Source organism: Phocoena phocoena, chromosome 1 (genome assembly GCF_963924675.1).
Source record: "Phocoena phocoena chromosome 1, mPhoPho1.1, whole genome shotgun sequence".
Classification (NCBI taxonomy): Eukaryota; Metazoa; Chordata; class Mammalia; order Artiodactyla; family Phocoenidae; genus Phocoena; species Phocoena phocoena.
In genome coordinates this window covers 55,737,831-55,750,835 of record NC_089219.1, presented here as the reverse complement: position 1 = coordinate 55,750,835, position 13,005 = coordinate 55,737,831, and the positions used below count along the sequence as shown (strand labels likewise).

General features: G+C 35.7%; 1 protein-coding gene across 2 annotated transcripts in view; it reads right to left on the bottom strand.

Moving 5' to 3' along the window:
* The window catches only part of RAVER2 (ribonucleoprotein, PTB binding 2), a 103,014-nt gene that overhangs the window by 24,385 nt on the left and 65,624 nt on the right, over positions 1–13,005 (bottom strand). For both annotated transcript variants that reach the window (XM_065893197.1, XM_065893205.1), the window contains exons 10-11: positions 8,198–8,309; positions 6,315–6,451 (exon numbers count right to left, since the gene is read on the bottom strand). In XM_065893197.1, coding sequence (XP_065749269.1) covers positions 6,315–6,451; positions 8,198–8,309 — 249 coding nt within the window. The remainder of the gene's footprint in view (positions 1–6,314; positions 6,452–8,197; positions 8,310–13,005) is intronic.

The following is a 13,005-nucleotide window of genomic DNA, read 5'->3' as shown; positions in this document are numbered from 1 at the left end:
TGGGCCAAGCCTTCAACACCACTCAGCCAAGCAGCTGACAACACTGCCTTAGCCTTCACTTCTGCAAGTGACAGCTTCGGGCCTTTTTGGGTTCTTCCCAAGCACGTGCACAGTCATACATGTGTGCATGGCCTGGTAAGATTCCCAGGACATGTCAGAGATTTTCAAAGGCCCTGGGGATATCTAATACCCCAACGTTTCCTTTAACGCTTTTGGGTTAGCCTATTTTTTTTTTGCCCCAAATATCATCTAGCACCTCAGGCAGCCATAAAGTTAAAAAATTTCCTCTAAATGTTTTCAACAAACTCCCCTGAGGGCAAGCTCTGAGTCAGGTCAAATGAAAATAGCCTTGCAAGTGGGGTCCTTCCTGGGAACCAGCAGAGCGGTCAAATAATAGTTCTCTGGGAAAGAGGCTTTGTGGAGCTCCAACCCTTTCTTGCCCACTCTGGTGGATACCAGCTTCCTGGTTTTTTACTATGATTATGGGCTGTTGGAAAGAGACAGGAAAACAGGAATTGGATTGGCTAAAAGACCATAAAGCTAGCTGTGTTTACCAATATTCAGACATTTTTCTTGACTAAATACTCCCCTGGTTGCTTCATGCCTTTAGCTAATATCCAGAGTTCCGTAAAAGTTTATTCTGATCATTCCTGCCTGCATTATTGATGCCTTTATGGAGGAGACACTGTTTGAAGGTTCTTATTATGCCATTTTGGTTGATGTTATCTATGGCTTGGATTTTCCATGCAGGCCTCTGATACATTGCAAATTAAATTTAGAGTGTGAGGCAAGAGTCAGGGTTTATGTTTTCCAATACGGATAATCAGTTGTTCCAACAATGTCTGTATTTTTTACCTATTGGACTGTTTTAAAATTTGTGTCCAAAATCAATTTACCATTTAAGTATGGGTCTATTTTATTCTACTGATCCATTTATCTATCATTATGCCAACACCACACTGTCTTGATTACTATGACTTTATAATAAATCTTGAAGTCATGCAGAAGTCCTTCAGTTTTGTTCTTCTGTGTAAAGATTGTTTTGGGTAGAGCAATTCCGCTGCATTTCAATATAAATTTTAAAAATCAGCTTTTCAATCTCTATTTTAGAAAAAGGCTGCTGAGAAATTGGTTGAGATTGCACTGAATCTATAGATCAATTTGAGGAGAAGAGCTGACATCATACCAATACTAAGTCTTCCAATTCATGAGCATGGTATAGCACTCCATTCATAGGCATCTTCTTTAATTTCTCTCAGCATTGTTTTATAGTTATCATTGTAGAGTTTTTACACATCTTCTCTTAATTTATTACTATGTATTTCACGTTTGGTGCTACTATAAATGGAAATTATTTTTCAACTTTATTTTCCAACTGTTGCTGCTAGTACGTAGAAATACAATTCATTTTTGTATATTGCCCTTCTATCTTGTGACCTTGCAAAGTTTACTTATTTAGTGGTTGCTTTTTAGATTCTTAAGGATTTTTCATGTAAACAGGCATGTCATATGCAAAGAGAGACACTTTTACTTTTACTTTCCTATTTCATACCTTTTTTTAAACCTTGTTTCATTGACTAAAACCTCCAAGTATATGTTGTTGAATAGAAGTGGTAGAAGTGTACATTCTTGCCTGTTCTGACAATCTCTTTGTTTTAATTGGAGGATGTAGTCAATTTTCACTTAACTATCATTATCATTCAATCAAGGTTTACTACTTATCTATTTGCTTTCTATTCATCCTAATTAGTGTTTTTCCTTTCCTGACATTTTTTTTTTTGGTTTAATCAAATGTTCTTAGAATTCCATTGTAATTAAACTGTTGACATTTTAGCTATAATTTCTGAATTCTTTAATGGTTGCTCTATGGATTACAATATACATTCCATAACTTATCACAGTCTACTCAAGAGTTAATATTTTTCTACTTCAGGTAAAATGTAATTACCCCACAAACAATTTCATTCACCTCATACTGTCCTTTGTACTATTGTTGTCAAATGTGTTATATCTACACACATTACAAGCCGCACCATGCAATGTTACAATTTTGTTTTTAATTAACTTTAATAAATCAATTAAGAAGAGAGAAAATATATAGTCTTTTTAATTTACCCACATAGTTACCAGTTGTTTAATCACAATTATACTCAGTGAGGGGCAACCTAGTGGGTGGAGGACAAGGATGCTGCTAAACATCCTACAAGGTAGAGTACAGCCCCACTGAAACCAGGAATTATCCAGCCCAGAATGTCAACAGTGCCAAAGTTGAGAAACTGGCTTGAGATAAGAGGCATTATTTTTATCTGATGGCTTTCAAGATAATTTCTCTATAACTTTGGTTTTCAGCATATTAACTGGTGTGCCAACATATTTTGTTTTTTACTTATCCTGCTTTGCAGGGGAGTTCTCTGACTCTGTTAAATCTGTAAGGTTTTTAAAGCAAACATGGGCAATGCTTTATCATTATTTTTTCAAATATTTTATGCCCAATTATCTTTCTCCTCTCTTTCTGGGACTCAATTACACTTATTTTAGACTGCTTTATATTGTCCCGTAGGTCCCTGAGGATCTGTTTATTGGTTTTCAACCTCTTTCTCTCTGTTCTTCAGACTGAATTATTTCTTTTGACTTGTCTTTACATTAATTGAACCTTTTTTCCTGCTTTCTCCAAACTTCTACTAAGCCCATCCAGTGTATTTTGTTTGGTGGATACTGTACTTTTCAGTTCTAGAGCTTTTTTTTTAAGTTTGTATTTCTTCCTGAAATTTCCCATCTGTTCATTTTTACTTTATTTCCTCTAAGTCCTGTTTATAATAGTTGTTTTAAGTCTTTGTCTGCTAATACCAACATCGGGTTCATCTCGGGGTCAGTTTCTATTAATTGCTTATCCCCTTAATTGTGGGTCACATTTTCTTGTTTTTTCAACTTTCTAATTATTTTTGTTTACTGAACATTGTGGATGATATATTCATAGATGCTACGGATTGTATAACCTTCCTCTGAAGGTTGTTGATCTTTGCTGAGAAGGAGTCAACTTTTACGAACTCAAACTCCAAACTACCTCCTCTGTGCTGGAAAGGAACTGAATCTCTTCATGGTTCTTTAGCCTTCCATCTGTTGTTTGCCACCAGGTCCCCTGGAGTCCCCTCACACAAAGTTCAAAAGTCAGTCAAGTGTATTTGGGCTGAGTTGACACAGAGATTTTTCTGAGATTTCCCCCTTATTTTCCAGCCTTGCTAACAGTCCTGAACTCTGTCCTCTGACTCCAACAGCTGGTAAGACTGCATCTTTCTGCATAGGCTGGCAGTGGGGTGGGATTGTGTTAGGCAAAAAGCCACAGAAACATAAATCTCATCCAATGCAGTTTCCCTCTTTTAAGGACTGGCTCCCCTTCAGTTTCTGCCTGCTTTTGGTCATTCTTCAGGGTCTTCAAATGTTTTTGTTTCATATTTGATACAATTTTCATAACCGTTATCTGCAGGAGGGATAATCTGATACAAGTAGCTTCACCAATACTAGAATGCCAATTAGGATTTTTTTTTTTGCCCTACGCGGGCCTCTCACTGCTGTGGCCTCTCCCGTTGCGGAGCACAGGCTCCAGACGCACGAGCTCAGCGGCCATGGCTCGTGGACCCAGCCGCTCCGCGGCATGTGGGATCCCCTCAGACCGGGGCACGAACCCGTGTCGCCTGCATCGGCAGGTGGACTCTCAACCACTGCGCCACCAGGGAATCCCGCCAATTAGGATTTTTAAATGTGATAGTTTTATTAGAAATAAAGAGTATTATATCATCTATATTTTGACATAGCCATCTCTCCTAATCCTCATGCACAGTTGCTAGTACAAAGCAAACAACCAAACAGTTTCTATAAGACACTACTTTCATGCCTGAAGAAATTTCTCCATGGTATAATGAAAAGAATGTGGATTTTGGAATCAGAGAAATCCTTTACTAACTGCATAAAATTGAAAGTTTATTTACCCCTTATGCTTTTCCACTTGTCTTATGGAAGTGGTCATTTAGATATCACAAGATTGCTAAAAAGATCAAATGTTTATATTATAAAGCATATAGTACATGTTGAAAACAAACCTTGGTTTCTTTTCCTTGGACCTTTTCCTGCACCCTAACAGTGCAAACAGAAGGAATTCCTAAAGTACGACCAACTTTTACTAGTTATTCAATTGGTAACATTTAATTAAGTTTAGGTTATAAGGATGAAAGAACATAAGGAGAGAAAACAACATGAACAAGCATGAGGAAACAGCAGGGAATGTCCAAGGAGACACTGAATCAAGGGAGGATGCACACCTGCACAATTTCTCTGGTTAAGCAAGTGAAGAGGCAGGAGGAAGGCTGGCAATGCAAAGGCATCTTTATCACAGAATTTCTCCATGAGTAAATAGGAAAGGTCTTTCTATGGATATAAGTATATAATAAAACACAGTAATCTAACAAGCAAAACGGCTAGTGAGAAAAGCAACACAAATTTCAAAAATGAAAAAGTATAAAAATAACTTTTAAAGCTTAAATCACACATTTAAGTATTTTTTTAAATTTATTGTGCTTCCTCTTGTTTATGAAAGTAAATTTTGTTCCTTGTAAAAAAAAAACCCAAAAATTAGAATTGCACATGACTATATTTTATAAATTTTTGAGATTAAAAATAGATTATGAAAATTTACTATGTGTTTACACATTGTTTGACATGATTTTTAATATCTGCATTATATTTCCTGATAAAAATATGACATAATTTGTTTATTCAGTCTTATAGATTGTTGGAAATTTAGGTTGTTTCTAATTTTCACAACTATAAATTATTCATAAATGATTTTACACATCTCTGATAACTTCTTTGCCTTTTGTCACCTGTAAATATAATCAGCATATAATTAATGTTCTCATCTAAGTCATTACTTAAAATGTTAACAAATAAGGGAACAATGATGGAGTTTTATGAAACACAGAAGAGAATGCCTTCCAAATTGCATCAATTCATGATTACTGTTCCTTAAATATAGGTATGTTGCTATCTAATTGCATCATCTCCCAATTCATATTTCTCCATCTTTTCCACAGGTATGTAAGAGACTTCATTATATCCAGCTTTACCATTTCTACAGAATCCATTTGACCTGGGTTTCTAGTATCCCATCATAAAAGCATAATCAGGCATCAATTGTTCTAAGTGAATTTGCATAGGTTTTCTTTTCTAAGTTTATTAGAGACAGGTGAAGCCAACACAGCTGCTCTAAGAAGAGCAAAGTGGAGGTATTGCTCCCCCAGACAGGAAAGAGCTGAGAAGGTGACTGCTCTGAGAAATAACAAAGAATCAGAATTGTTAATTATAAGACTCTCATGATTACATAATCATATACTACTAACATGATATACACTCTTAGCTTAAGCCACTAAGAATAAGCTGAAGGAGAAAAGGCCAAAGTGAAATGGACCTATTTAAGTAATGACAAAGTGTGTCTTTTGAATGTAATACTTTTTTTTTTTTTTTTTTTTTTTTTTTTTTTTTTTTTTTGCGGTACGCGGGCCTCTCACTGTTGTGGCCTCTCCTGTTGCGGAGCACAGGCTCTGGACGCGCAGGCTCAGCGGCCATGGCTCACGGGCCCAGCCGCTCCGCGGCATGTGGGATCCTCCCGGACCGGGGCACGAACCCGTGTCCCCTGCATCGCCAGGCGGACTCTCAACCACTGCACCACCAGGGAAGCCCTGAATGTAATACTTTTAATGTTATTGATTGACTGATTGTTTTAAGAGTTAGCATAATAGTGCTAGTTATGATCATGTCTCTACATACACAAGCGGTGGGGAAGAACAGAGGCATTTCCTTGGGCTTCTTAGTCAAGTCTACACTGGTGTAAACCAGATGTCAGCAGAATTTTTCTGTAAAGAGCCAGAGAGTAAATATCTGATCCTGTGGGCCACACAGTACCTGTTGTAACTACTCAACTCTGCCGTTGTAGCACAACGCACCATAGACAACATGCAAATAAATGGATGTGGCTGTATCCCAGTAAAACTTTATTTACAAAACAGGTTGTGGGCTGGATTTGCTCTGTCATTTGCTCACCACTGGTGTAAACAATGCAATGTAAACATCTAGGCAAAATCATACTTAGCAATCTTCTGAACATGTCCTAAAATTCCAAATGGCAAGCAAGAAATATTGTATAGATCAGTGCAATTTTAATTCCTTATGATATTACAAGAATCACATTTTCATATCCAGTGAACTCAGTGTATAGTTGAAGCAATTTTTCTATATATCATCCAAACCTGAGATTCATGTACCTGTGCATAATCACCAAAAGGTTGAGAGTAAGCAATGCACTTCTCCAACGTGTGTTGCGACTCATTTCCCTGAGAGATTGCATCCAGAATGTTGCTTGCAATTCCAGTCTTCTGTAGAGTGATTTTACTTGCAGGGGCTTAAGGCAAAATCAATACATATATTTCAGTTGGCTGGTTTTATTATAAATTACAGAGTACAAAACCCGTTAATTCAGCATATTCTCAAAGAGAACACAAATTTTAGTTTGCCAGTAAATACCTACATTTATTATTCCTGAGGGAAAAATATATAGTATGTGATATTGTCTCACTTGTTTAAAACAATGAAAATGGAAGCCTGCCCTATGGGTAAATGATCTTGATGGAAACATTTAAAAAGTATATGTCTAATCTCTGAAATAAGGCATACGAAAGGTAAATTAACCGTTCTTATTTATGCAATAGTTGTAACCATCAGTTTTTAGATCAGATAAAAATACAGTAGGCATACCAGAAGCACATTAAACTTTTTTCTGGCTTTAAAAATGTTTTTAATGTTTAATTACAAATTAATTACAAATTAATGTTTTGGTTCAAGAGGATACTTCATAAAATACAAAGGATGTATACTAAAAACAAAATTTATCTTTTACCTCTTTTCATTCAGTTCTATTCTTTTTCCCAGACGTAACAGTTTAGAATTAATTTTCTCAGATTTACTTTATGCATTTACACATTCAAATACACGCATATAAGAATACATAGCTTTAAATAAACATAAATGGAATCATTCTATGCACACATTTGCTTCTTCCACTTAACCATTTGCTTTAGAGATCATTTCATATTAGTACCCATAGCACTCCCCTCAATTATATATTCCATTTTATGACAAACTATTTAACCATTCCCCTATTGATGACCATTAAGGCACTTTCCAATGTTTCACTATTGAAAACCAATGTTTTAGTGAATATCTTAGTGCCTAGAGAACACCACATTTGTGATTTTCTCTTAAAACTATATTTGAATTAATAGTTTTAATTTACTAATTGAAGGCTTGAGGAGGGCCTCTAAAAGAGTAAATGAGAATTCCACTTCTGCCAATTATTAGTAACTAACATATTGGGGGGGGATTTGGCAAATACTCCGGCTATATTAGATTCCATAGAGGTTTAAACTTCATATTTTAGAAATATGATTCTATATATATTGTAAAGAATTATAGTATTGTCAAATAATTCCTTAATCCAATTATTTTCAATCATGATTCCATAAAATTCAATAAATTGATTATATGCTTAATAACATATTATAAAAGATGTTTTCCTTAAATAAAATAGAATGCATTTTAAAAGCTTTAATTTAGTTATTCTTTCAATCTATGGACTAGGGTCATAACACGGGGTTTAACTGGTTAATACGCATTATTTGCTTCCATTAAGTTAAAAATTAAAGTAAAACTCATTATGAAAAGTATTCAATAAAACTCCAAAATACTGGGCTTCCCTGGTGGCGCAGTGGTTAAGAATCCGCCTGCCAATGCAGGGGACACAGGTTCAAGCCCTGGTCCGGAAAGATCCCACATGCTGCAGAGCAACTAAGCCCATGCGCCACAACTACTGACTCTAGAGCACACAAGCCACAGCTATTGAGCTAGCGAGCTACCTACAACTATGGAAGCCCACGCGCCTGGAGCCCGTGCTCCGCAACAAGAGAAGCCACCGCAATGAGAAGCCCGCGCACCACAGCGAAGAGTAGCCCCCGCTTGCCGCACCTAGAGAAAGCCCCCCGCGCAGCAACGGAAGACCCGATGCAGCCAAAAATAAATAAAATAAATTAATTAAAAAACAATAATAATAATTTTAAAAACTCCAAAATACTAATACTGAGCTCTTACTTACATGATAAGCACACACTGGGCAACACACTTGCTAAGTTCAAGTATGGATTTTTACTGAGCCGAATTTCTTTCGGTGGTTCTCCCAAGAGTGAAGTCTGATTCTTAGAGGCAGCCTATTTATCAAAAACAAGAGAGTGGGTGCTTAATAAGAGGTACAAGAAAATAAAAATGCAGGAAGAGTAGAGAAATACTTGTTCTTCAATAAATCTGGTCTAGTATGATAAAAATTTGTGAAACCTGATGTTTGAAGCTATAAATTTGTGAAATATTTCTGGATACTGATTAAATGGTCACATTTCACCTACTATTTTTCCAATTAGTTTTAAAAAGCTTTTCTAGGACCACAGAACTTTAGAACTGAAACAGAACTAAAGGCCATCTTGTACAACCTTCTCATTTGAACCAGGAGAGAATTCATGTTCACGAGAAGAAACAAATCCCATACCTTATCTTCAGAAATACTACCATCAACGTTTACTTATTAAGATATTTACAACAAACAACCCCATCCAAAAATGGGCAGAAGACCTAAATAGACATTTCTCCAAAGAAGATATACAGAATGCCAACAAACACATGAAAGAATGCTCAACATCATTAATCATTAGAGAAATGCAAATCAAAACTACAATGAGATATCATCTCACACCAGTCAGAATGGCCATCATCAAAAAATCTAGAAACAATAAATGCTGGAGAGGGTGTGGAGAAAAGGGGACACTCTTGCACTGCTGGTGGGAATGTGAATTGGTTCAGCCACTGTGGAGAACAGTATGGAGGTTCCTTAAAAAACTACAAATAGAATTACCATATGACCCAGCAATCCCACTACTGGGCATATACCCTGAGAAAACCAAAATTCAAAAAGAGTCATGTACCAAAATGTTCATTGCAGCTCTATTTACAATAGCCAGGACATGGAAACAACCTAAGCGCCCATCATCGGATGAATGGATAAAGAAGATGTGGCACATATACACAATGGAATATTACTCAGCCTTAAAAAGAAATGAAATTGAGCTATTTGTAATGAGATGGATAGACCTAGAGTCTGTCATACAGAGTGAAGTAAGTCAGAAAGAAAAAGACAAATACCGTATGCTAACACATATATATGGAATTTAAGGGAAAAAAATGTCATGAAGAACCTAGGGGTAAGATAGGAATAAAGACGCAGACCTACTGGAGAACGGACTTGAGGATATGGGGAGGGGGAAGGGTGAGTTTTGACAGGGCGAGAGAGAGTCATGGACATATACACACTAACAAACGTAGTAAGGTAGATAGCTGGGGGGAAGCAGCCGCAAGGCACAGGGATATTAGCTCGGTGCTTTGTGACAGCCTGGAAGGGTGGGATGGGGAGAGTGGGAGGGAGGGAGACGCAAGAGGGAAGACATATGGGAACATATGTATATGTATAGCTGATTCACTTTGTTATAAAGCAGAAACTAACACACCATTGTAAAGTAATTATACCCCAATAAAGATGTTTAAAAAAAAAAAAAAAAGATATTTACTTAATATTTGGCCACAGCCATATGACAAAGGCAAAGTTTATTTATCTCTGGTATTAAAAATAATACCAAATAAAATAAATGGATTTAATAAAATCCAATTCAACATTTAGATGATAACCCTAGAAATTCATATTTATTGAAAATATATGATATCAGTATATATATATACTTAAACTTATTTATTTTTTGCTGCATTGGGTCTTCGTTGCTGCACGCAGGCTTTCTCTAGTTGTGGCATGTGGGATCTTCCCGGACCAGGGCTCGAACCCATGTCTCCTGCACTGGCAGGCGGATTCCTTAAGAATCTGCCAGGGAAGTCCTGATATCAGTATATTTTTATATAACTAGGTGTAAGGGTTCTAGTATTTCTTTAACAGAAAAATGAGACGAAATCATGGGCTGATTCTTCAGTATATTTCATATTATTCTGCCAGAATTTTTACTTTTCACTCTAGGATGGTAAAGATTTTAAAATAAGACACAATTCAGGTTGGTTAATGCTAGTAGCTATGTTTTCTTTTAAATTAATTTTTATTTTGTTCCCTGAAAAGAATGAAGAAAGCATAATCTCAAGAGCTTCTTTCTATATTTGAGAGCCAAAGCTCCTTACATTTGTTCCTTATCTGGCCAATATTATTGTATTTAGACAGAGGAAGCTGTTTCGTACATCTTCATAAGCCACCCCAAAAGTCCACATTTGCTTGTGATATGTAAATCACAGATGAAGATGTATTCATTCATTCATATGTGTATACTGAATACTTACTATGCTCTAGCCATTGTGGTAAGCATTGGTAATCTAAAATAGGTAAGACAGGGGTACTATCCTTAAGAAATTCAGTCTAGTAGATAAGATAGTTCAAGAGAAGTCTAAGATGGAACCATAAGGTTACAAATGGGAGCTGAAACCGTAAGATATATGCCAAAGGAAAGCATATAGCATGAGAAGCGACAGAATCCTAGAGAAAATCCAGTGATTGAGTAAAGGAAAGGTAGCCAGCAAAGAAGTTTCTGATTTTGTTTCTAAAGTACTCAAACTGCTAAAGTAATCAGATTATATCCATAGCAGGGATTCTCAGCTCTAGCTATGCATGAGAATCACTTTAAAAACTCAAAAATTAAATAAATAAATAAATACAGAGTCTCTCAACAAAGAAAAGTCATGGACCAAATGGCTTCACTGGAGAATTCTACCAAGTTCTACAAGGAATTAACATCAACCCTTCTCAAACCCTTCCACAAAATTGAAGACAGAACGCCTCCTAACTCATTCTATGAGACCAGTATTACACTGGTACCAAAGCCAGAAAGACACTACAAGAAAACTACAAAACAATATCCCTTATAAATATTGATGCAAAAATCATCAACAAAATACTAGCAAACCAAATTTGGCACATTATTAAAAGGATTATACACCATAACCAAGTGGGATTTCTTCCTAGAATGCAAGAATGATTCAACATACAAAAATCATTCAATGTAAAAAATGAAAAAAAAAAAAAAAAAATCATTCAATGTAATATACCCCACTAACAGACTGAAGGAAGAAATGCATGATCTTCTCAATTAATGCAAAAAAAGCATTTGACAAAATTCAACACACTTTCATGATTAAAATTAAACACTTTCAACAAACAACTAATAGAAGGAAACTACCCTAACATAACAAAAAGCCAACATTATACTCCATGGTGATCTTGTTCTAAGATCAAGAAAAAGCAAATATACCTGCTTTCACAACGTCTGTTCGATATAGTATTGGAAGTTCTAGCCAGAGCAATTAGGCAGGAAAAAGAAAAATAAAAAGCTTTCAAACTGAAAAGGAGGAAGTAAAATTAGTTCTCTTTGCAGGTGACATGAAAATCCTAAAGATTACAAACACACACACGCACAAAATGTTAGAACTAATAAAAGAATTTAGCAAAGTCGCAGGACATAAAATCAACATGCAAAAATCAGTTGTGTTTCTATACACTAATAATGAACAATCCAAAAGGAAAATTTTTTTAAATTTCCACTTACAATAGCATCAAAAAGATTAAAGTAATTAGGAATTAACTGAACCAAGGAGGAGAAATACTTGTACACTTAAACCTACAAAACATTGCTGAAAGAAACTAAAGACATAAATAAATGAAAAGACATCCCATGTTCATGTATTGGAAGATTTAATATTGTTAAATGTCAATACTAACCAAAGATCTACAAATTCAATATAATCTCTATCAAAATTCTAACTTTTTTGGGCAGAAATAGAAAACTCCATCCTAAAATTGATATGAAATATCAAGGAACCCCAAACAGTCAAAACAATATTGAAAAAGATGAACAATAATGGAAGGCTCATACTTTCTAATTTTCAAGCTTACTACACAGCTACAGTAGTCTCAACAGTATGGTACTGGCATAAAGACAAACATAAAGACCAACAGAATAGGATAGAGAGCCCAGAAACAAATTACTGCATATATAGTTAAATAATTTTCAATAAGTGTCAAAACTGTACAATGGGGATAGGCAGTCTTTTCAACAAAAAATGATGGGAATTCTGGATATCCACATAAAAGAATGAAGTGGATCCTTACCTAATACCACATACAAAAATGAACTCAAAATGGATCAAAGTCTTAGTTGTAAGAGCTAAAACTATAAAAGTCTTAAAAGAAAAGCTTAGTGAAAAGATTCATAACACTGGATTTGTTGATCATTTCTTGGAGATGACATCAAAAACAGAAGCTAAAAAAAAAAAAGAAGATCATATGTAGGGCCACAAAACAAGTCTTAACAAATTTAACAGTACTGAAATCATATCAAGGATTGTTCTGACTATAATGGTATGAAACCAGGAATCGATACTAAGAGGAAAATTGGAAAATTCACAGATATGTAGAAATTAAATAACACACTCTTGAATAACAAAGAAGTCAAAGAAGAAATCAAAAGAGACATCAGAAAGTATCTTGAGACAAATGAAAATGGAAACACAACATACCAAAACTTATGGGCTGCAGAAAAAGCAGCTTAAAAGGGAAGTTTATAGCAATAAATGTCTACATGAAGAAAAAAGAAAGATCTCAAAGAAACAATCTAACTTTACACCTCAAGTTACTAGCAAAAGAAGAACAAACCAAGCCCAAAATTAGCAGAAGAAAAGAAATAATAAAGATTAGAGCAGGGCTTCCCTGGTGGCACAGTGGTTGAGAGTCCGCCTGCCAATGCAGGGGACACAGGTTCGTGCCCCAGTCCGGGAAGATCCCACATACCATGGAGCGGCCAGGCCCGTGAGCCA